Here is a 25870-nt window from a genome sequence, read left to right as displayed (position 1 = left end):
TGGTCGGGAACGTAGCAACACAATCAACAAAACTGAAATTGACAATTTTTTGCAATTAACCACTCCAATAAACTTAAAATCGATGTTACAAGAGAAAAGGGACCGGACCTGGAAATAGCTTGGTGTCGCCGGAAAAAGTTTGGTGTCGCCGGAAAAAGCTTGGTCCTCACTGGAAAATCTTTCTCCACCGGTGGTATTTTCTTTGTGGACAATTTCACACACCCAAAATTGATAAATGTCACTGGTATCCCACAATAATCGACGAAGTAAGATACAGACGAAGAGAAGAGAAACAGGCGAAGGGAGTGAAACAGAAGAGCAAAAGGAAAAAAGATCGAGTTTTTTGGGGTTAACTTCGTCGGCCTTTAGCGGCGACACCTTTACCGACGACTAATTGGGCTTTAGTGGCGACAACTATCAATAGCGGCGACGATCATGAGGGAATTATTGTCGCGTCATTTTATTATCTTCAGCGGCGACTATTTTGGATCTTCAGCGGCGACAAAAGTCGCCGGTATTTCCTTTATGTGTTCCACGAGCACCCTAGCCGTTGGATTAGAACCACGATCGGACGATTCGTGTTTACCAGAACGTCAAAGAGCGGATCGGTGTCATTCAGCCTTTAGCGGCGACACCAATAGTAGCGACATAGGCCTTTAGCGGCAACTATTTAATTTGTCGCCGCTAAAGCTCCATGTCGCCGCTAAAGGCTCTATTTCTTGTAGTGTGACCGTATTTTTGCACAAATGATTATTTTAAAAGAATAATAAACGTTTTAAAAAAAAATTAATCTTTTAATTAAAAGAGAGATATTTTAGTAAGGGACAAAATATTCAGACTAAACTGTGGCGACCATTCAGGTAATTTCATCTAATTTGCAATTTTGCTTTTGATCATTGAAATATATGAAATTTGTGACATATTTCATATTTATAAAATGGAAATGAATGATAACAAGTAAAACGTGGATACCTACGTGGAATCTATTGAAAAATTAACGTGCTATAGGACTCTTTTGTCCACAACTTCTTATATCAACTTTAACGATTAGAGACTATATCCAGAAACTCTTATGGTCGGTTTAACACTAAATTGCACAAGTAACAACACTAGTCAGCCGGAAGTCGTCCCATCATCAGTGGGAACCTGTTTCATTTTGTTCATGGCGCCATACACTTCACTTCAATTCATAAGGTATAATATTTACATTCCCACGCTTCCACCATTAGATTTTGTTATTCGTTCCTATGAAAAGTAACCGGTGGATAGTATCATTTATATTAAATGCAACATTATATTGTCCATTTTTGTCCAGAATTGATCGAGGATTACATAATTATTTAAACTTGAGGAACATGTCAGCTTTCATAAATAGAGCCCATATTTTGGAAATTCGATCACTGCAATTTCTTCATTTGTGCATGTAATGGGTGGTGGTTGATGACAAATTATTACCACTGTGCTAGTGATGGTTTTAACTTATAAATCTCGTTGTATGGAAATTAACCTGTGTATATAATTTATTTATTTTTACTTTTTGCTTAGAAGCACTATGAAACCACAGTCACTATCTTATCTTCAACAATGGATCCGCTTTAACAACTGGGGCAGTGTCGTGTTTTTATTGCTGCTAGTTTTCTTGGAGGTTACTGAATCACGGTTCTTGGTTAAGACTCTGCCAGGTTTGCCTGGCGATCTTCCTTTCACACTCGAAACTGGGTAAGACCCTGTCCTTTGAAATAAAAATGTGTTGATTTAATTTACTAAGGTTTCATTATATATGACTAAATGCAAGAAATAACATATTTCTAATCTAGTATAAAACTATGCTTTCAATTTTATTAAGTCATTATATTCTGAAAAATCTACACCAATTTAACTTTGTACCTTTAATCATTTTCTTACTAAAATTGTTTTTTTTTTTTTTTGATGACCTTTTTATAACCAGATAGATTTTTTCAAAGTACAATATTATAGGAAAATATGGAAGTAGAATGTTATATTGAACATATTCATTTATGCCGTTGCTATTTCTTGCATTTAACCTTTGTGTATATTTATTGTTGTTATTATTATCCTTTATTCAGTATGAAAGATATACTAACTCTTAAGACAACAATATGGTTTAAGTTACATTGGGGTAGGAGAATATGATGAGGTGCAACTATTTTACTATTTCGTTGAGTCGGAGGGAAACCCAAAAGACGACCCTCTCATGCTTTGGCTTACAGGAGGGCCTGGCTGTTCTGGTCTTTCTGGCCTTTTGTATGAAATAGGTACTTCTAAGATCTGAAGTTGTTATTTGCAAACAAAGAGTAAAATTTGATAGTACTGTGAAGTGTGCGGGTTATTTACATTATTTGCAAACAAAGAGTAAAATTTTCATTCACCATCATTCAAAAGGTTCTTTCAGTGAATTTTAAGATGACAATCCCATGATTTAGTCAAAAATGATTCTTCATATGCCTTAGAAGTGATGGAGAACAAAACGGTGTTGTTAATTTTGTTTATTACTTAATTCATGTGTGTCATGGTAGATTTTATTTAAAAGTTCATGGCAATTAATGTGTAAGGTTTCACATACTCTCTGTTAACTTAATATGCCAATATCATAAACTAATGCCAATTTATGTGTATTTCCATCATAAATTTAGATAGATTTTATTTAACTTCTTGCTGGTTGTAGGCCCGTTCACTATTAACTATGTAAATTCCACTGTGGAGAACGTAATGCTCGAGATAAACCCTCACAGTTGGACAAAGGTATCCTTTTACTTTTCGATTTCATTTTAAAATTTCCAATATGTTTGATGTCAACAAGCCAATGAGTAGAAGTTTCTTCATGATATACCTAATGAAACAAGTGTTACATTTAAGGCTGCGAACATTATATTTCTTGACCAACCTGCCGGGTCTGGATTCTCCTATGCAAAAACTCCCGAAGCTTATATAACAAATGATACATTATCAACAGTGCAGATTTACGAATTTCTAATGAAGGTAAGGATAACGTAGTTAATTTCCTGATGAATCTAAAGGATTACTTTTACATATTTGAAGGCATACTCACATCTTCAATTTGTGTCTTTAAAATTTGTTTTAGATACGAACTAAGATCATTAATGTTTTCTTGCAATGTCTATTCAAATTAACAGTGGCTTGTGGACCATCCTACATTTCTCAAAAATCCATTATATATTGGTGCCGACTCCTACTCTGGCCTAGTGGTGCCAATGATTGTTTTGGAAATATATAACGGTATATTCAAATACTTGCTATAGAGATGGTTTCAAAAACACAAGTATATGATTCACTAAATTTTACAGCCATCTTTTTTATTCTGCTAAGCATCTTTTGACTAAATAAAGTCTTTCTTGTTTTCCTCTTTTGTAGGTAATGAAGTTGGAGAAGGGCCACAGATCAACATCAAAGTACGAATTGATCGATCAATCATTTGAAAAAATGTTGGTGTGCATGACTTGATTTGAAAAAGCTTTGCCTGATATATTTATGTTTGTTTTCAAACATAGGGGTATGTGATTGGTAATCCTCTAGCAGACACAAATGGTGCCTACAATTCAAGAATACCATTTGCTCATCGTATGGCACTTTTATCAGATGCAATCTACAATGTAAATAACTACACTTGAGTTGTCTGCCAATACATAATTGAATATGTCAAGGAATTAAGTAAAGTGCATGTTTTTTTGCAGTCAACTAAAGAAACTTGTCATGGAGAGTACTTAAATGTAGATCCCAACAATACTCTATGCATACATGATCTTCAAGTGGTAGATAAGGTACCAGAGTAGACTTCAACTGGATCTTATACTATCTGTTAGCTAATAATTCACAATCTTTATATTTCTGTTTAATTAAGCTTTATTATTTCGATTTGCAGTTCCTTGAAAGAATTTGCATGCCCCACATTTTAGAGCCCGTTTGTGACACTTCAAATGCCTTAAAATTTCATCTCTTCAAGAGGGACTTAAGATCTCTTGAAAAAACTTCTGCGGATGTTCCTCGACTTCAGAAACAATGGTGTCGTGTATTACTCTATCTAAAAACTTTTAATTTTGTCTCTATTAAATTAAAGGTGATTGAGTTTTGTGACCATCATATTAGACACTTACTTTTAAAATAACACAATAGCTTTAGTGACATATTAAAATCAAAACATCTTACATTTTTATCCTTTCAAAAAGTAATATTTCAATTTTTTTTAGGAAAAACTCATTTACATTCAAAACTCTAATACGTGCGAGTGATCAAATTAAAAGAAAGATTTAGCGAATTAAATGGTTCATTTATATTTAGGAGAAAATGTTTTTTTTAGAATGAGACCAATGTTAGAGTTTGACTTGGATATGAATCTCACCTAGAACAAAGTGAAGAAACCGGAATGGCTATTTTCGAAAGGATAAGTGTTTGGAGTAGGCCGAGAGTCATTAGGCCCAAAGCTGAACATAAAAAAATACTTATCCTATGGGCTCAGCCCCATAGTTTCTAGGGTTTACGACTATAGGTGTGCATAGCTAGGGATCCCAGTGTAATCACTTTGAAAACAATTATGAGAACTAAAAGAGTTCTTCGATTCCTGCCTGTGGATGTAGGTTACATCAACGAAACCACGTTAATACTTTGTGTCGTTTTATTGTTTTCTTTGCTTGCTTTCTTCACAGCTGGTATCATAGTATCGGTTGTTCGAGCGGCTAAATATGTTCGAATGAACATGGTGTGGAAGGTAAAGATGAAGGCTCTTTGTTCAATAGGGTTGTGCGGTGACATTGGAAAGAGAGGCAAAATTGCTTAAGGATATGACGGCTGATGTGAAGTAAAATGTTTTGGCAAAATTTGAGAATATTAAAGATCGATAGATTCTATATTAATGAGATGAATAAAAGTCAAGAAACAATAATAATCAAAAAAGTGCCGAATGATTGTATTAATCACAGATCTAGAAGAGTTCTTGAATACGGAACTTTTCTGTGAGAGCTTCAAAATTTGTAACCCTAAAGTTACATACATGCTATGTATAGAGACTATTTAGATACTAAAACCGAACATGGACAGACCCATTTCGAAATAAACAAACCCTAATAGCACACATATGACACAACACTTTATTAGACCTAACATTCTCCCCCTTTGTGTCAAATCGTAAGAGAGTCTTTACTATTGCTTTTGCGCTTCAAAAACTTTAGGCATAATTTTCAGAAGTGATGCCCTGACAGCTAGATACCATTGAATCATGTCCGACACACATTTCAAATCAGAATACGGGTTTGCCTTGTTCCATTTAGCCCTTGACATAATCTGATTCATAGCACTTGTGGAATACAAGTGTTTGTCCCTCAAAAAGAACATGCAATTTTTCAGAACTACACCCTCCACCTTCTTATACACGATGCTCCAATATTCCTTGTCAATCAATCCACCAGGCAGATCTTGGATATCCTCAGGTTCTTCAAATGGCTTCACTATAGGTCTTTTATTCAGAACTGAGGCAATCTCAATATCCATTTTCGCAATCTCCAGGATGTAGCATTTAATAATCCTCTTCAGATGGTTGAAAATAGGCTCGTATTTCTTCACATCCTTCGCAGGTATGTTGAATAATGAAATCCAATCATATGGATTCATGAAAGGCAAATCATCCAAAGTAAACTCATGAAGCACATGATTCGAACCCCGATATCCTTTGAAGTGAATATTTAGAAAGTCTTCAGTTTCCACAGGAAGTCTGACCTTCATACCTACGATCCACTTTATACTCCAGGACTCATACTGAGGCTTTCCATACTTGAGATAAAAGTTGAAGATTTTTATGTTGATCGTGTTGTTGGAGATTGGGAATTTTTCAATCTTTTGGAAGCATCGGAAAAGAAATGCTCGTGCGGTGAGGGGAAAGTCCAACTGGCATTCGATATCATTACAGGTATCAAATGATGTCTACGGTTTCAACCCGTATAGCTCCGGAAGTTCAATAGTTTCCTTCTGAATTCTCTGAATAGTCCAAGTAGGAAACAAGGAATTATGACTTTCAAGAATGAAAGCTGAATTTTTTACTTCAACCTCTTATGCATCAAGCTTTTGTCGAAGAGCATTGAGATCATCAAGTTCTTTATCACGTTTCTTCCTTACAGGCTTTTCAAATTCAGACAAATCTTCTTCTTCATCATCCTTATCAATTTCTTTTCCCTTATCTTTCTTTGAACCAGAAGCTACATTATCCTTCTAGATCAATATCTTCTTTTACCTTAACCTACTCTTTGTTTCGAAGGAGCACGGCTTCCCGAAACACCAAGGATATGATTCAGCAAAGCGAACATTGGCTTAAGTTTTTCCGAAAGAGCAAGGCGTACAGTATCATTGAATGTATGAGATCTGGTCTCCACGATTCTCAACAGTCTTTGATAAATTTCGGAAGTGTGAGCCTTATAGAAAACTTTCTTGAAGCCGAGCAACTTCTGATTTAGCATGCTTCAATTTTTCAGTCAGAACTTTTGCCTTCTGGGTCTGCTCTGCTAAGGAATCCATGATTTTGTTTTCTGCTGCCAAGTCAGCCTTTAACTTATCAAGTTGAGTGGTGATGATTGAATTCAGATCGACGTTGTCCAACTTGATATCAGCACGGATTTTTTATAGAGCTTCTTTCTCTGCCTTCAAAGAAGAACCAAAAGCTTCAATAACCTTATTCATATTGGTCGTGCTCTTGTCCAAATAGGTCCTAAAATATGCCATGAAGTCTTGACTTCGGTTTGTAGGAGTAGAACCTTTGACACAACTTCGTTTATCTTCTTATTTGAAGCTTGAGCAGCCTTAGTGGATTCTTCAATGACCTTTGAATTTACACATGTGAGCATCTCCACAGTTGCTCAATGAGTGTTCAGAATATTTTCCCACTTTGAAGTAGAGAAGGCTTGAGAGTGATCTAAGAGTGAGTCAAGCTTTTTTGTTAACTGCTTGAACTAACCCTTTGTCATGGGATCTTCGTCTTCATCGATGTTGATGGTGAGATTGAAGGGGTGAAAAACGAAGTCTTCGATTGGTTCTTGTTCATCTCCGAACATTATTTCTTCATCCTCATTGAAAGGAGAAGTAGTAGATGTGCCTGGTTCGGAAGTCACACCGATATTGGCATTTTCCCTCGTATCAGATATGTTGGCAGGGATACCTGAAGTGTGTATCTCCTTTGAAATGGATTTGACTACAGGGACTTTCGGTGGAGTGGAGACTGATGATGTAGTAGGAATGGTGGAATCAGTAAAGATAGGTGAGGATAGAGAAACTGAAATCTGAGGAAGAGACATTCCCACAGAACTAGTTGGTGGTAGAGGAGCGATGGATGAAATAAGAATTATGGATGTAGTAGGCAAGGATGTCATCGGTAAAGTAGGAGGAATAACAGGTGGTGATGATGGAGTAGTAGAGAGGTTCATAAATGGTTCTTTCAGAATGTTCCCAAAAATGTCAGAAGTTGGAACAGTAGAAGATGGTGGAGAAGATACCTTCGGAATTTGTTCTGTAGGGGTTGGTTCCGAAGTAGCAGCAGTATCCTCGTCCTCATGTCTGAGTGTATTGTCCTCTTGAACTTCCGTAACAGTTCTTGATTCTGATTCTTCTTGAAATACCGGAGATGGAGATCTCGGTTTCTCTGTTGGCTTCTTCATTTTCTTTGGAACTCGTACACTTTCAGAAGGAGCAGCCTTTTCTTTTCGTTTACCTCCACATTTTGGTTTGTTGCTTTCATCAATCAACTTCCTAAGCTCAACAGGCATTGGGCGAACACCAGAAGAGGGTAACTTTTGATACTCCCTCACAATGGTGTTGTCCAGTGGAACCTTTTCCAACATTTCGATAAGAATGGAACCTACAAAATCAAAGTTTTTGGGATCCGACATCACAAAAGTAGACATTTGTAGTGTCAAAATCTCTGCCATTTCAGAATCTTTCATCAGAGGGACCTTAAAATGACCAAGAACCCAGTTGACCACTATTGACCAGAATCGAGCACACGAGATTTCAGTGTGGGGAGTAGAGGAACTGGTGCTCTAAACCAGTTGAGTCCAAATAACTGCCCCATAGTCAAGATTGATACCATGGTATAAGCCGTAGATTAGAGTGTAGAACATCTTGCTAGCACTTTCAGACACAGAAACCCTCTCCGACAGGATCTTCAATAGTAGGGTAAATAACCCATTCCATATCGGGGGTAAGAAATATTTCCTAAACTTGGAGAGCAAGGTGATGTCATTGGAGTACCCCATCTGGTAGAACATCTCTATCACGGAGATAGCTGGAATCGATTCAGGGTCAACACTGACCTCAGACATAGTAAGCCCTAGAAGTTTGCAAAATTAGGGCTTAGAGATCGATGTTTTATGGTTAGCCACTTCAAAGTTGATAACATCATATGTCTTGTTGTAAATCGCAGTTGAGAATACCTTTGAGAGATGAACAAGAGGAACTATTTCCACCATGGTTAACGCCTTCATCAGTGGCGAGAACTTGAGAGAGTCAATCATAGGCCTAATCAGTTCGTTGTAGCGTGTGGCATCAAGGTCAATGATCATGTTCTGGTTGGGTCTGACAGAGATCATGATGACAGAGGCAGACTGGTCGGTGAAGGAGATGGAGGAAGGATGAACCTGCCATTGATGATGTGTGAGAGACGATGAACAGTAGAGATCAAAAGGGTTTTTTCTTGGAGACTTGTAGAATTCTGTTTGTGGTGAGAGAAAGTAAACCGTTTGAAAACCCTTTTTATATGGTATATGATGAGTGGTGAGAGAAACCGTCATTTCAAATTCGTGCACGCCAAGAAATCAGCCAATAACACTGTGCCAGCTAATCAATGACTGTCAAAAACTGTTGCAATCAACCAGGCGGTGTCAGGGATTCAAAAATGACGCCAAGATTTGAAGTTATCCAAAAGTCATTAGACGTTTCGGATTCACTATGTTCTGAACAAGTCCTTTCAGAATTATCGTTCTACCTTTCGGTACTGTAAACGTTCGTTCGGAATTGAAACCAGACTTGGTAAAATCACAAGGATTTTAGTGCAATAGTGTGCCAAAGAAAAAGAAATAAAGCAAATTAAATTTATGGGATTCTGTGATATTAAACAAGTTTGATATGAAAAGCAGATAGATCCCGGGCAACGATCTCTTCCTTCGGAGTCAAGAGAGACTCGAAGTGCTTGTGTGGTTTCCTGTTGAGTTAAGATCATCTGTTTATTGAGAAACAGTGAAAGGCTTCTTTTATTAAGGCTTTAAAGGGTGGTTTCAGCTTCAATCAAATTCTGAAACTTAACATAAATCTGAAGATCTGAAAGAAGTACTTGTTTGACCAGTGTAGCCATAAAAACAAGTAAGCTTGGGATATTCTTTTAAAGTAGCTAGACATAATTGAAATCTCAAAGAAAAATAAAAACTGGATCTTGTTGGGAAGAAATGTCTTAGGTTGAAAACATTTCATTAAGATCACTTAAAAAGAAAAAAATAAGATTTCAAACATTCAAAGGTACAAACCAAAAGGTTTTATCCGTCAATTCATTAGGTAAATACCTAGAACAAAAGAGTGTTCACCGTCAATTCAGAAATGGTGTTTGGAGTTTTAGGCTTCACTCAAAATCATGGTTATAACGATTTCAAGATCATAAACACAGATGTTTTATAACCTAAACCTCAGTGGTTAAACCTGAGAGTCTTAAGGGTTACGATACAGAATAATAGATTGGTAGTAGAATGGTTGGGAGTTTCACCAAATTCATGTTGATAATAATTTTGCGATCATTAACAAGAGTTTTGTAGCCCTATACCGAAACTGGTTTTGTTCCAATAATCAAGGGACTACATGAAGGTTTAAATAAGATATGATAGAAAGAAGTGATTAAGTCGACCGTCAATTCCTTGTTGCAGACTTAAATTCAGAATGAATTTAGAAACGAAAATATTTTTGATGTTTTTGATTTTGAAAGAGAAAATACAAAAATAAAGTAATAAAGTATTTTTGAGTTTTTGTATGTTCTAAATAAAATGAAAACATAAATAAGGAAAAATATTAAAGATAAAAGAATTCAGAAACTCAAATGAACAGTAACTTCCGAACCATTCCGAAGCTCGGAACAAGTCGGAAGAGACCTAATTTACAAAGGATTTACAGCATTCTGAAACTAGGATGAACAGTAGCTTCCGAACCATTCCGAAGCTCGGAACCATTCAGAATATGAACAGTAATTTCCGAACTATGATGATTACGAAGTGGTTTTCGAAACTGAGTCGGCTTCAATCATTCCTAACCCTTGTAAAATCCAATTGAACATTGCTTCAAGTAAGGCCTTTGTGAAGATAGCAGCTAACTGATCTGAGGATCTAACAAAATGAACTTCTATATTTCCATCCTCGACATGATCCTTTATGAAGTGGTATCTCAGTGCTATATGTTTTGTCTTGGAGTGTTGCACTGGATTGTGGCAGATTCTTATGGCGCTTTCGGAATCACAATACAGAGGAATTTTCTTTATATTGATTCCATAATATCTTAGTTGGTTCTTAATCCACGCCACTTGGGAAGTATATGATGTTGCTGCAATGTATTCAGCTTCAGCTGTGGATAAGGAGACACAAGTCTGCTTCTTAGATTGCCAACTAACAAGCTTGACATCAAGAAACTGACATCCCCCTGATGTACTTTTCCAATCAAGACCACAGCCTCCTAAGTCAGCATCGGAGTAAGCTTGTATAAAGAAACCCAAATTGGATGGATACCATAGACCAAGAGAAGTGGTTCGCTTCAGATATCGGAGTATGTTCCTGACTGCCAACATGTGTGGATCTCAAGGATTCGTTTGAAACCTGACATATTAACATATAGAAAACATAATGTCAGGACGACTAGAGGTTAGATATAACAAGGATCCGATCTTCTGACGATATAAGGTGATATCTGCTGCTGGTTTATCAAGAGAAGGTGTAAGTTTCGTTCTGAACGCCATAGGGACTTTAACTTTTGAATCACCCATCATTCCGAATATAGCAAGTAACGTCTTCGTGAAGGCTTATTGATTGATTAATATACCTTCTGAACTCTGTCTTATATTTAAACCAAGGAAATTTTTAATTTTACCCATAGAACTCATTTCAAACTTTGTTTCCATTAGTTTTCAGAATTCAGCAGTGAAGCTGGGATTAGTTTATCCGAAAACAATGTCATCAACATAAATCTGAACTATCATTAAACGGTTACCCTCCTTCTTCTGAAAGAAGGTAGGATCAACATATTCTTGTTTGAATTTTGATTGTTTAAGAAAACGAGTCAGACTTTCATAACATGCCCTTGGAGCTTGTTTAAGACCATACACTGGTTTATCCAGAATGTAACAATGATTCGGAAATTTTTCGTTCACAAAACTTGGAGGTTGTTCAACATAGATTCTTTCTTCAAGCTCTCCATTCAGAAATGCACACTTCACATCCATTTGATACACATCAAAAATTTTGTGAGCAACATAGGCGATAAATATGCAAATTGATTCAAGTATAGCGATCGGTGCAAACATCTCTTCGTAATTTATTCCTTCTTCCTGACAATAGCCTTTGACAACCAAACGTGCCTTATTGTGAATAACGTTCCCTTCTTTGCCCATCTTATTTTAGAATACCCATTTCATACCAACCACAGACGCATCTTCTGGACTAGGAACCAATCGCCATACTTTGTTACAATCAAACTCATTCAATTCTTCCTGCATAGCTTGAACCCAATCTGCATGATCAAGAGCAACTTTAATAGTTTTAGGCTCAATTTTTGAAATAAAAGTGTTAAACATGCAAAATTCTATTTTAGAAAATAATGCAGTTTGCTTTGCTTTTTGTTGAGCACAAGTGAGAACTCCAGATGAAGAATCTCCGATCACTTGAGATGAAGGATGAGCTTTGGTCCATTTTTTCATTGGAGGATAGTTCTGATCATAGGCTGGATCAATTTCAACATAAACATCTTCAAATTCTGAGTCATTATTTTCATTATTCTCCCCCTGGAAGTTTGCATGTGACCCATCAGTCGGAATTGAATTCTCCCCCTGGAGAGGAATATCGGTATTGAATGTTGGAGTGGAACTCTCCCCCTGGATTGGTGCATCAAAAGGTGTTGGCTGAGGTTCATTCGGAATTGGTTGCGTGGGAGGAGTCTCGATGTCCTCAACAACTTTATCAACAATCTTTCTTAATTCATCTTTTTTATTATCCTTGGCCTTCGATTCTGAGGAAATTGCCTTTTCAGGTTCATCAAAAAAATTTAGAAATTCCTCATATAAATTCATAAGAGGAATCATCGTAGAGTTTGTTGACGGAAAGATTTCCTCAGATTAACAATCTTCTTTTTGATATTTCTTCGTGTCGTTGTCATCAAAGGTAACATAGTAGGTTTCCTCAATCTTTTTTGACTTCTTGTTCAGAACTCGATATGCTTTTGATGTTAATGAATACCCCAGAAAAATTCCTTCGTCAGCTTTCACGTCGAATTTGTTCCGATTTCCTTTGGAATTAAATATGAAGCACCTGGAACCAAACACATGAAAGAATTTAACGTCAGGTTTCCGGTTGTTCAGAATTTCATATGGAGTAATCAGAAATCGTTTGTTGATGTAGGAGCGGTTTTGAGTAAAACAAGCGGTGGCAATAGCATCAACCCATAAATATAAAGGTAGATTCGCAAATGACAGCATTGTCCTTGCAGCTTCACAAAGAGATCGATTTCGTCTTTCAACTACATTGTTCTGCTGTGGAGTGTAAGGCGAACAGAAATTCTGAGAAATCCCTTTGCCGATCAGAAATTATTCAAACGCATGATTTTTGAATTTTGAACCGTTGTCACTACGAATTTTCCGAACTGGCTTTCGTAATTGTAACTCAACCTGCTTGATGAAGTCCATCAGCTTCTATGTTGCGTCGGATTTCTGTCTAAGAAAGAATACCCAAGTGAATCTAGGAAAATCATCGACAATAACCAAAATATATTTGTTACGACTAATACTCTCGATGGCTGAAGGACCACAGAGATCAATGTGCAATAGTTAGTATTTATAATGGATGAATGACTTTTCCTGCTTTGTTTTGCTAAGCTCACAGGTAGCACATAAGTGCTCCTTTTCGAATTTTAGAAAGGTAATCCGCGTAAGCTTGTTGATATCCTTGAAGTTCAATGAGAAAGCCTTCTATTTCATAGCCAACTATCATCCGAAGAGGCTTTCGTATGTAAGCAGATAGAAGGTTTTCCTTGGATTGGATTTAGATTCAAAGGATACATCTCTCCTTTCCTTCTAGACTTCAGAAGAACAGCTTTGGATTTCTTTTCTATAATTTCTGAACCTTCTTCATCAAAAGACACTTTTAGACCTGTACCTACAACCAATTGAGAAACACTAATCAGATTATGTTGCAAGCCCTCAACATAAGCTGCCTTCCGAATCGTGAATTCGTCATTTGTAATCATGCCATATCCTTTTATCTCTCCAGTGGCGTTGTTTACATAGTTCACTTTTCCGCCATCCTTTAAAATTCGAAACTCTCGTAACTCCTCTTCCTTTCCTATCATGTGACGAGAACAGCCACTATATATGTACCATTCTGAATAATATTGTTCGTCACGCATAACCTGTAAAATTTAGAGAGTTTTAGGAACCCAAACGAACTTGGGTCCTTGTGAGGATTTCTTTTGAGCAGGGAAAATTGTTGTTTTGTCAACCCAAAAATATTTTCTTTTCAAAATACAGTTCATCCCTTTATCCATTTTAAAAACCTTAACTTTGTTGTCACAAAGATTAATTTCAACGAAATTGGCTTTCCGTTGAATATATTCTTTGAATTTTGGAGCCATTCTTTTTGAAAACTCTTTTTCTTCCTTTTTCAATTTTGCTTCGTATTCTTTGAGAGTAATTTCTGGTTTTGAAGCAATTTTGTTTTCAACCTTAAAATCTTTTGCCTTAGCAATTGGTTTTGAAATGTGTGATTTTGGTGAACAATTTTGATTGGAAGAGCAACTTGACTTTTGTTTTGGAATTTGAGATGAGTCTTTATTTTGATTAGAAAATCTTGATGTATTGACAAAATTTTGACTGGAATTCATTTTCTTCCAAAAACGCTTTCTTTCACTCAAATTTTTTCTATATCTAGCATTCAACTTTCTTTTCTTTGCGATTAATTCCTCAACAGATTTATGAATGTTAGCTTTTGGTTTTTTTCCTTTCTAATCGGTGTTTCATTCTTATCTGATGACGTTTCACAAGAGACATCTTTTGTACCACTTGGTCCCCCCTTATCGTAACAAAAGTTCACAAGATTCAATGGTTCAGAAACATATTTCCCTTTTGTTTTCCAAGAGGTCAATTCTGAAAGACCTTTTGTTTCATCTTTATTGTCTATAGACTTTAACCAGAAGAATTCATCACACTCCTTCGCATTATCATCAGCTACCACGGACGTTAATTCGGAAGTATCTTTTTTGTTCAGTCCTTTCTTAACAAAAACTTGATTCGGAACGGTTTGGGCTTTAGGAAAAACGGTTGCTTTTACTTTCGAAACTTTTGATCATTATTTTCAGTAATTCAAACAAAATCGATTGAATTTTCAGAAATTAAGTTTTTCTTTGGTTCATCACAATTTTTTACAAAAGCAGAACAATCAATTTTATCCTCTACAGATATTTCACTCATTTCACTTTCATCAAATCAGAAATATTCTCAGAATCAAGAATATTTTCTGAATTCAAGTTTTTGCATAATAAGTCATATTTCTGCATAGCACTTAAATTGATTTCTTGTCTATCTTTTTCAGTTAAAACCTTTTTCAACATGTTTTTATGTTCTTTAGACTAGATATATTCTTCTATTTTCTCAAGTCCAACCTTGTAAGAATCTGAAACATCATCTGAAGAAACAATTGATTCACATTTATAGCATTCAACATCAATTTCATCTTCTTTTAGTTCAACAAAAGGTAAAATCATTTTATGCGAACCTTTATCGATTTCATAATCCAAATGAAGCTGAGTAATATTAAAATATAAACATTTAGCATTCAAACAAAAAATGTTTCTCTGTTTCAGCAGTGCTCTATTGTCTCTCTTAAGAATAATAATATCATCTCGTGATCTAGTAAGCTCTACTTCCAATGCTTCTATTTTTATTCTTCTCTCTTCATTCTTAAAAGTTACCCCATTAAGTTTATCATTCAGATTAGAATTACTTATATGAGTTCTTTTTAAGCTATCACTAAAATCAGAAAATCGTATAACGTAAATCATCCAATTCAGAATCATAATGTGATGAAGGAATATTAAGATATTTAAGAATTGAATGTACATTATCGACCACCTTCTCGCACTCCTTCACCCGCTCTATAACTGTCTTTGCAGCAAAACAACTCTCTGATGCTTTTCCACCATCAGTTGTATACCCTCTTGGTTCGGAATTTCCATTCTGAACCATCAAACACTTGCCTGCATATTCTTCTTTTTCGATTTCGCCACAAAACACCTGTCATTGGTAGGTTTCCTTACTTCATCGTCCTCAGATTCTGTAGACCACACTTCGACTCTACCATCATCACTTTCTTCTTGCACTATCAACATGGGTTTCGCATTTGATGAGCTATTCTTTTGGAGCTCGTCTATTTTCTGAATGTAGTAGGCCTCGTCTTTCTCCTTTTCCTTCTTCTAATTTTTCTTACGTAGCATGCATTCCTTTGCGAAGTGATTCTTCCCATGAAAATAATTACAATCATAACCAGAATCACCTAGCAACTTCTTTTCTTTCTTTTCATTATCATTCTGAGAGTTCTTAAAACCCTCCTCTCTTGGCCTTTCGAAACTTGAGATTCCCTGCTTGTATTTGTTTCTGAAACGAGAGAAATTCTTTTTAAAGAATTTCTTTGGGTTGGACACCATTAGAGCCTTGTCTTCTTTTGAGAGTTCATCATCTGAAATGTCAGATTCGGAATCATAAACTGATGACTTCTTACCTTTAGCAACCAGCACCAAAGATCCAACACTAGACACAAGTTTCGCTTCCTTAGTAACCTCGTCTTCGTGATACTTCAAAATATCCAAGAGTTTTGCCAATGTATAGCTTTTGAATTGTTCGAGCGCTTTAACGGTGGAAGCCTTCCATTCGGATCTGAGACCATTCATGAACGTGACCTTCTGTTGAATATCTCGTCGCTCAAGATTGTATTTAAGCATTTTGCTTAACAGGTGATTGAAGCGATTGGTTGTCTTTTCTAATTTCTCATCCGGTTTTTGCACAAAAGAACCAAATTCCGATAGAAGAGTCGTCTGCACAGAATGTTGCATGTCGTCATCACCCAAATACAATTCCTTTAGTCTATCCCAAATTCCTTTAGCAGTATCACATGCACTAACAAGATGGAATGTGTCAGGAGCAAGAGCAAATCGAATAATTCTCATTGTTTTTAGATTGCACATTAGCTTGATCTTCTCATCAGTTTCAGGACTATCTGCAATGATTGCATCATAATCCTTCTGGGTTTTGACTTCTTTCTTCGTTACCGAATACTTGTATGTTTCTTCTGTTATTGCATGCCATATTGTAGATCCATGTTCTTTGATTCCCAGTATGTAATCTTCAAAGTCAAGTCCCCAAACCTCATAGTCTTCTGGAAAAAGGATAGGAATCCTTGTAGTTGAACCGATGCTACTAGGGAGATTGAATGAAAGATAGTGAAGATCGTCGTGAGCCATAATAACGAGAAATCAAGATATATATATATATATATATATATATATATATATATATATATATATATATATATATATATATATATATATATATATATAATCAGATGTGTAAACTAGAATCGAGTTCTAGGGTAAAATAGAGATCTAGATCTGGAATCTACAACCGATTGATACGATTGAGACAACAAGAACAGATCTCTGAAAATCGTAAAACCCTAATACAAAACCCTTTACTCGACAAAAGATTATCGAATTGATTACACTATCTCCTGCTCTAATACCAATTGTGAGAATATTAAAGATCGATAGATTCTATATTAATGAGATGAATAAAAGTAAAGAAACAATAATGATCATAAAGGTGTTGAATGATTGTATTAATCATAGCTCTAGAAGAGTTCTTGAATACAGAACTTTTCTGTGAGAGCTTCAAAAGTTGTAACCCTAAAGTTACATGCACCCTATTTATATAGACTATTTAGATACTAAAACCGGACATGGACAGGCCCAAATTTCGTAATAAACAAACCCTAATAGCATACATTTGACACAACACTTTATTAGACCTAACACAAAAGCACATAGTGCAACTGATGAAGTGCTACACGAGGTTGTGGACCAACCAACTGCTTTTGGGCATTGGGAGAAACTGTGGGAAAAGTGTTAAAATAACTCTCTCACAGATTGGTTGTATCAGAAACAACATTTGTATATCATTCGGATGACAGAAAGTACTGATGTAAAAGATCATCGGGACAATTTTAGTCATATTATTCTTGATAAACAAGGTGTTGATGGTAACTTTAAAAATGAGGATCAAGATTTTATTTTTTTGTGTTCTCTGTCGAAATTATATGGGAATTTCTTGATACCATGTAATATAGTAGAACAAAGATTACTACCTTTGACTGGAAGGATACCTTCTTATCTAAGGAACTGAAACGTGGAGTTTTTGGTAATGAGGGGGTTTCAGTTCATTTTTGTTTGTTGGTAAGGGTAAAATACAAAACAGGGAGGTTGGAAACAGGGGAAATTCACGATATAAGTCTAATGTCTCCACATAATTTAAATGTTATCGTGTAAAGAATAAGGGTACTTCAAAAGGGATTGTCCACGACGCAATGAGACATAAGCGACATTTTAGCTGTATGTATGGTTGGTTTTGCAGACACTTGGATTTTAGACAAATATGTATCTCATCATATGACTTTCTCACTCAATCTATTTTTCTTTCAAGAAACGGACTGGCACAGTAAAGTTTGGTGATGATGGGATATGGAGTATCAAGGATAATGGCATATTAAAGATTAAAATGCATAACGGTATGGTCAGAAACCTAGATTGCTAGTATATTCCAGATCTTCTGAATAATTTGATTTCTGTTGAATATTTATCCAAACATGTACACAGGTATTATGATGAAGATGATCGGTTAAAATTCACAAAAAGTGCTCTCATGGTGATGAAAAGGAAACTATAACATGGGATTTACTTTCTGGAAGACAGCTTAGTGACATGAAAGGTGGTTGTCTATTAATATTTGAAAAAGTGTGATGATAGTCAAAATTATGGCATCACCGACGGGTCACATGAGCAAGAAGGGAATTTCAATCTCGGATAAACATGGATTGCTTGGTGGACATAACTGGGAAGATGAAATACTACAAAGCTTGTGTCACGGCAAAGCAACACATGGTCAATTTCAGATCTGGCAAGCATATGACCAAATAAATCCTTGAGAATATTCATTCAAATTTATATGGGACTTCTCCAATGAATTCATGTGGCGGATGCTCATATTTCATGACTGTTATTAATAACTACTCAAGAAATGTTTGGTTGTATTTTTTAAAACCAAAAGACGAGGTGTTGGGCGGTTCAAGGAGCGGAAGATCATGGTTGAAAAACGAATAGGGAAACATGTCAAGACACTCAAAACAAATGATGGATTAGAGTTTTACAATGCACTGATGACTTGTGTAAAAGGTAGGCATATTACAATTACTTATGTAAAACGTAGGTATATTCAGGAACTATATTGTACCATACACTCTACAACAAAATGGGGTTGCAGAACATATGTACCAAACACTAACGCAACATGGAAGATGTATACATGTATATATATATTGGTATATCAAAGTAGTTCTGGGCCAAAGCATTGAATATTACTTGATATCTAGTAAATAGATCTCTATCAATTACAAATGATTGGAAGACTCCTAAAGAGGTTTAGTCCATTAAACCCTCTTGTTCTTATCCTCGATGTATATTTGTTTCCTTGTTTATGCTCATTTAATGGTGGTAAACTGGAGTTCAGAGTTATGAAGTGCATATTTCTAGGATTTGCTGCTAGAGTTAAAGGTTATCGACTATAACATACAGAAGAAGGTAAAACTCTAATATAACTCTAATATTTATAAGTAGCATAGATGTTGCCTTTTATGAATCCTCTATCTGTGATTAGAGATAAGAAATTATAAATATTATATGGGTAAAAGACCATGGTGCTACCTAAAAGGTGAAGTTTGAAACAAGAACTCCAAATAGAGTTGTGATAGATGATCAATAACAACTCCATGATAAAGATACTAAGAAAGAAGAGTCCCACGATGAACATAAAGAGGGAGAGCCTAGTCATGGGTGATGATGAGAATAAATAAAATGAGTCATAATCTATAATGAAAAAGAAGCAAAAGACGAAAGTTCAAAAGCCTGCCAAATATACACGATGTGTCAATACTTGTGAAATATTCAATTGCATATGCACTGGCAGTTGCAAGTGATATCAATTCGGATGAGATGAAATCATGTAAAGATTTTATTTTATGTAAAGAAGCATCATATTGGTTGGTAGAAATGAATGCATAAATACAACTGCTAGAGAAAAAGTAAACATGGGATCTAGTACTGTTAAAAAATAGAGCATAACTAATAGCATGCAAATAGGTCCTTGAAAGGAAAGAATGAATTATGGGTGTTGTATCAACGAGATTAAAAGAAAGTCCAGTGGTAAAGGGTTTCTCACAAAATGAAGGGAGCAACTATCATGAAATTTTCTTGCCTATTTGAAAACACAAGACAATTCAGGCTATATTGGCCATGGTTGGTGCATTTAATTTTGAGCTTTAGCAGCTTGATGTCCAATCTTCATTCTTACATGGTAATTTAGAAGGTTATATATATATATATATATATATATATATATATATATATATATATATATCAACCAGAAGGGTTTATTGATACCAAGAATGATCATGTTTGATTGTTGTAGAAATCTCGTTATGGTTTGAAATAGTCCCTAAGACAGTGGTACCATATATTTGATTCATTTATGGTTTCTCATGACTATTATTGAAACTAGTTTGATAACTGTGTCTACATGAAAAAAAGATATTGATGGTTCATATATATATATATATATATATATATATATATATATATATATATATATATATATATATATATATATATATATATATATTTGTTTCTATATGTGGATGGCATGTTAATTTCAGTTAACAATATAGATGCAACTAATGAATTGAAAACTTTATTGGAAAATGGGTTCAAGATGAAGGATTTAGATGCAACAAAGAAGATACTAGGCATAGAGATTTGGATAGATAGAAGAGCATGGTTGTTATATGAATATATATTGAGGAAGTCTTATACGTTTTTCAACAAACATATATTGAGAAAGTCTTAAAATTATTCTATATTGATCTATCCAAATCAGTATGTACACCTTTAGCGGCACACTTTATACTTGACCACAACACAATACCAAATACATATGAGAAGAAATGTTACATGAGAAAAGTTCCATATTCCAATGCTGTTGGAAGCCTTATGTATGATATGTTTGTACTAGATTTGATATGGCTTATGCACTTAGTAACAAGTTTATGAGTAATTTAAGGAAGACTCCCTGGAAAGCTGTCAATGGATTAGATGATACTTAAAAGGAATGCCTAATATATGTCTAGCTTAAAAAAGGTAGTATTGGTTTTATTGTCTATGTAGATTCATATTGTGGTGGACACTTGATGAAGATACAATCACTTACATGCTATATTTTTACCTTGTTTGGGTGTGCTATTAGTTGGAAGGAAACATTGCAGCTAACAATTGTCTTTTTAACAACTGAGGTGTAGTACAAGTCATTGACCGTAGGGATTACGGAATGCATATGGCTACATGGTCACATGTAGTCTTGATGTGAAGTTGGAGAATCATACTTCGTATTGTAACAACCATCTTTAATAATGGAAAAGAATATATTTTATACTAATAAAACAAAGGATATTTATGTCATGATGAATTCCGTTCATGATGTTCTTGAAGAAAATAGGTTCTCTATTTTGAATACAGCTACTAAAGAGAACCTGGCAAATATGTTAACAAAGGCGCTACCAATGAATAAGTTCAAGTATTAGTTTGATTTGCAAATATTCTTAGGAGATAGTCCTTTTGAGGCAAACCGGCAGGAAGGAGATGACTATTTGGAATCATTCATCGTTGAGCACACTTCAATTCACGATGAAGATTTTTAGAGTGTGGCTTGGATTTTAATGAGTCAAATAAGTAACCCAATCCCAAACAAAGTGAAGAAATCTAAATGGCGATTTTGAAGGGATAAGTGTTTGGACCTGCTTAGTTATTCTAGATTCCTTGTTTATTGGCTTGACGTCGCAATAGTTTTTTGGGTTTTATGGTTATAAGTATTCATAGATATGGATTCCAATGTAATCACTTTGAAAATAGCCAAGAGTAATAGAAGGGTTATCTGGATCCTACTCGTTGTACGTCACATCCACGTTAATTCTTTGTTTCGTTTTATCGCTTTTCTTTTCTTGTTTTTTTAACAAGAAAAAGATGCAATTTTTGTTTGGTAGTATGCATTTACATATGAGATATTCACAAGTATCATACATTTATTCTTTCTTTTTTATACTTGTGGCAGGATGACAACTATGTGTACTCCTCAATATGGGCTAATAGAAGAGATGTGCAAGAGGCTCTTCACATTCCTGAGGTTTGTAGTTCACAACGAGTTCTATTATTCATATTCAACTTGATTATATATGATACTAATTTCATGATCACCAGGAGTTAAATGGAATCGAGTGGGTACGATGCAATGAAACCTTGGTTTTTAGTACTGATACGGAACCAATATCTTACACGCACAATGTCATAAGTACAGTTTCCTATCATCGAAAGCTTATTGATAAAAATTGTCGAGCTCTTGTATATAGGTGTTACTCTTCATCCATCTCTTTCTCCTATTATCTTATATCTGATCTTTTTAACCTAAAACTAGAGTCCACTTGAACCCGAATGATGCATAAAACTTGGTTCCCAAGTGGTATTTATGAAAAAAAATGTTAAGGGTTTTATTCAAAACAACTTCAATGTGGGGGTTTTAACTCTAATGTGGATTTTAACTTCTTGTGGGCACTAGACTCTTATGTACCCATGTAACATGAATTATATACCTGACAATATGTCACATACCTAAAGGACCATTATTTACTTAATTTATATCTCACATGATACTTGGTGTAAGCCATCTTTGTGGAACAATAACACTTATATATAAAACTAGAGTTCACTTGTTGTCGACCTTATTCATGGAGCATGTGGTATTTTGAGAACTTTAATGCAAACCTGTACATTTACAGTGGAGATCATGACATGGTTATTCCATATATGGCTACGATTAACTGGATTGAATCGTTAAATCTGTTAGTTGTGAATGATTGGAGACCTTTTTTTGTTGATGAACAAGTAGCCGGGTTAGTTGCATTTTCATTGGCTTTTAATCATCTAAAAATTTTAAATATAGAAGTATTTTGTTTTTAAAAAATATGTTGCTATCTTATTTTGTTACAGATACACCATGAAATACTCGAACAAGAACTACAACTTGACATATGCTACTGTAAAGGTGAGATATCTTCCTCATATCCTCTTCTCACTCACCACTTCTCTTGCCTCATGAAAATTTCAATGTTTGACTTACTAAAATAGGTTGACTTTGACAACTACAACAAAATATACAAAAGGATTATTTTCCTAGCAACACTGAGTTTGACCATATCGTCTCATTAAAAGAGCATAATATGATATCTAAATCAGTGTAAACACTGACCTATTAAGTGTTGGCATAAACACCGAGTGCCCACAAAGAGCCTCTCCCACACTTGTTAGCTACTGAAACTTCAACCCAATGCAAGTATATTATCCTGAAACCAACTATGCAGTAAAATAAAATTTTGAACCTATGTTTTGAAAACTTCATGAGACAAAAGAAAAATAAGTTGATGTGATCTTGATGGTTGACAATTTTTAATGTTGTTAAAGGGAGGAGGCCATACAGCTCCGGAGTATAAACCTAAAGAATGTTTAAGCATGCTTATGAGGTGGCTTGATAACGACGTTCTTTAAGGAACAATCATATACTTAACGTTTAATTTATATGTTGTATGCATCCACTTATTTTTGTACTTTCTATAACCAAATTTCAACAAATTTTCTTAATTAGATTTATCCTAATTTTGTTCTATTTATAATTTCTTTTTTTTTTTCATTGTAAATTCACCTTTTATTAATAATGAAACTTAGCCTTCTGTGGCTCGAAATTTTCAATTGTGTGGCTCGAAATTTTCAATTGTAATGTGTTTATTTAAAAAAAAAATTATCTTCCAATTATTCTTATAATATGTGAGAGACACTTGCAAAAGTTATTGAGATAGTTTACAACTATTTACATATGGTGTCCTTTAGTTTCGACTAGTGACATTTAATTCCTTAAACTTATGCTTTACATTTTTACATGTTTGTTTAGGATGTTTGAAAGCGTGGTTATATGGGCAGACCTAGGGTGGGACTATATATATATATATATATATATATATATATATATATATATATATATATATATATATATATATATATATATATATATATATATATATATAAGAGAGAGAAAAAAAAAAGTTCAAATGAGAACCCTAAAATAATAAGAACCCTAAGAACCATTAATTTTATTATTTGATTTTTTTTTTAATGTTGATAAATAGCTAAAAATCTAATAACATTTCAAACACTTTCCAAACTTTTTTTGCAAGAAAATTCTTTCAAACTCTCCCAAGAAGATAAACCCTAACACTAATTCAGCTACTTGCCGCCACCACCTGCCACCACCACCTTCTGCCTACAGTCGCCGTCACCTACCACCTTCACTCGTCGAAATGTCAAGTTGTCAATTTATTTCTCTTCAAATACTCCGTTGACCCCTACTGATATCAGATCTGGAGTAAAAACTCCATTGCCGAACATCAACACCGACAACCGTCGTCGCTACCTCTTTGCTCCGGTGATACACGATGAGTTGTTCTCCATCTCTTTCTTCATGATATCTGGCCACAATCGACTAGATCTGCATCAGATGTGACATATTTGAGATCTAAAACCGTCAAACACCACCATCGCCGTCAACGGTTACCATAGTTGCTTCCTTTTCGCTTCAGGGAAACACGATGAGCTTGATTACTACATCTCTTTCTACGTGATATATGGTGAAAAAAAGTAGACTACAATAGATTTGACGTATCTGATAAGCTCTAACACTGGCGACGTTAATCGTCGTCGCTTCTGCCGCTCGTCGCTCCGGTGAAACCCCATCAGGTAGCCTTCATCTCTTCTATTTGATATTTGGTGATACACCACCAGATCTACATCAGATCTGATGTGTTTGATATATTTCAGTTGTAGATTTGGTGATTATTGTGCACTTCAAGTTGGCCAACAACGGTACCACCACCATCTTTGTGTATTTTTTCTTTGGTTGGATCTCATATGATAATGTTTACATAGAAATATTATTAAATCAGATGTAAAAAATGTGTTTGATGAAATACCTCAATGAAAAGAATGTATCTGTTAAGCTGTGAATGTGTATTTGAACTAATATATTAAGCATATTAAGCCGTGAATAGATTTATAAACTAATCTTTTATGTCTTTTAAGTTGTGAATGAGCATCTAAACTAGTATTTTAAACTGTAAATTATAAACGAATTAGTATATTAAACTGTGGATAGATTTATAAACGAATTAGTATATTAAACTGTGAATAGATTTATAAATTTACACTATGAATTATAAACGAAATAGTATATTAAGTTGTGAATTCTGATTTTCTTTATCCATATATGATTTTTAGAGCTTGCAAAAATGTAAGTGGTCTACATTTGATGGTTTTCAATCTTGAGCTTTCTTCTCTTGACTAATTTTTCTCTCAAAAGCTTAGTGCTCACTTTATATCTATCTCATTGCTCTCTACTTTTTTATTCAACCACTTAATTGTATTTAAGATATTATTAAATTATGAATTTTTATTTTTTATCCAAATATTATTTTGGAGCTTGTTAAAGTGTAAGAGATCGAGATTTGATGGTGTTAGGAAGAAACAAAACTATAAATAATACGTATTAAGTTGTAAATATAATGTTACTTAGTTGTGAATGTGATATATTAAGTATTGAATTTTTTGAATTAAAATTTTAATTTTACTGTTTTAAATTGTGAATTTTGTATAAATTTTTATGTTAAATTGTGAACGAGTGAATTAATTGTTAAAATAATATTCTAAATTCTTATTTCTATTTTCTAACATGTTTTTTGTTGTAAAAAAAAAAGTTAATTTTAGTAGTAAACAAGAGTTTTAAGTATCAAGTTAGTAAAACCATGAATTACCAATTGTTCTAAATTTGCTTTTAAGAAATAAACATATGCAGCTTTTTTTTCCTTGTGCGTAAAGGGAAAGTACAAAATAAAAATAATTCATTGATTACATCTTTTAAAATAAAGCTGTAAGAAAAAGCTCCCGCAATAAAATAGCAATAAAGTAATGATAAAAATAATTAAAAATTTATGATGGGATATGTCGATTGATATGAGGTTTCAAGAAAACTGACATGTACAGAAGCTAACTATTTACTTTTTTGAGAATTTATAAAAGGGTTGTGCTTATCCATTTTTTTCAGATTTACCCATGTTAATCAAATCAAATTATTGACATTTGATTTGTTATCATGATT

At 34.5% G+C, this 25870-nt stretch overlaps 2 protein-coding genes and 2 long non-coding RNA genes across 6 annotated transcripts in view; all 4 read left to right on the top strand.

The window, feature by feature from the left end:
• LOC145116991 (serine carboxypeptidase-like 18) overlaps nucleotides 1-25870 on the top strand; it is a 179709-nt gene that overhangs the window by 90637 nt on the left and 63202 nt on the right. The gene's annotated exons all lie outside the window — the stretch shown is intronic.
• LOC145116990 (serine carboxypeptidase-like 13) lies at nucleotides 1040-23322 on the top strand. Of its 3 annotated transcripts, XM_079053289.1 has the most exons (16): nucleotides 1040-1194; nucleotides 1316-1423; nucleotides 1546-1719; nucleotides 2131-2276; nucleotides 2687-2763; nucleotides 2878-3000; nucleotides 3156-3258; nucleotides 3394-3431; nucleotides 3531-3632; nucleotides 3714-3800; nucleotides 3902-4048; nucleotides 21728-21799; nucleotides 21874-22022; nucleotides 22449-22562; nucleotides 22660-22714; nucleotides 23131-23322. In XM_079053289.1, the coding sequence occupies exons 1-16, from the start codon at nucleotides 1073-1075 to the stop codon at nucleotides 23212-23214; spliced, it is 1701 nt and encodes a 566-aa protein (XP_078909415.1). In that variant the 5' UTR covers nucleotides 1040-1072; the 3' UTR covers nucleotides 23215-23322. The 3 variants fall into 3 exon arrangements, with proteins under 3 accessions (XP_078909415.1, XP_078909418.1, XP_078909417.1); XM_079053292.1 differs by lacking the exon at nucleotides 1316-1423 and having other exon boundaries at nucleotides 1549-1719; XM_079053291.1 differs by lacking the exon at nucleotides 1316-1423.
• Nucleotides 16878-18883, top strand: LOC145116994 (uncharacterized). Its single transcript, XR_013712421.1, has 3 exons — nucleotides 16878-17904; nucleotides 17996-18080; nucleotides 18169-18883. It is a non-coding gene; the product is annotated as an uncharacterized LOC145116994 (long non-coding RNA).
• Nucleotides 23844-24780, top strand: LOC145117719 (uncharacterized). Its single transcript, XR_013712766.1, has 2 exons — nucleotides 23844-24456; nucleotides 24538-24780. It is a non-coding gene; the product is annotated as an uncharacterized LOC145117719 (long non-coding RNA).

Source organism: Lactuca virosa, chromosome 5 (genome assembly GCF_052849685.1).
Source record: "Lactuca virosa cultivar CGN04683 chromosome 5, Lactuca_virosa_CGN04683_v6, whole genome shotgun sequence".
NCBI classification, from domain to species: domain Eukaryota; kingdom Viridiplantae; phylum Streptophyta; class Magnoliopsida; order Asterales; family Asteraceae; genus Lactuca; species Lactuca virosa.
The sequence above is the reverse complement of the archived record's forward strand: the minus strand, read 5'-3'. Positions and strand labels throughout refer to the sequence as shown.

Bases quoted from the DNA above. Each gene is read 5' to 3' on its own strand.
- LOC145116990 (XM_079053289.1), top strand. From the start codon at position 1,073: ATGGTCGGTTTAACACTAAATTGCACAAGTAACAACACTAGTCAGCCG. The intron at 1,720-2,130 runs GTAAGACCCTGT...ATATGGTTTAAG, and splicing joins CCTTTCACACTCGAAACTGG to TTACATTGGGGTAGGAGAAT. The intron at 3,259-3,393 runs GTATATTCAAAT...CCTCTTTTGTAG, and splicing joins TGTTTTGGAAATATATAACG to GTAATGAAGTTGGAGAAGGG.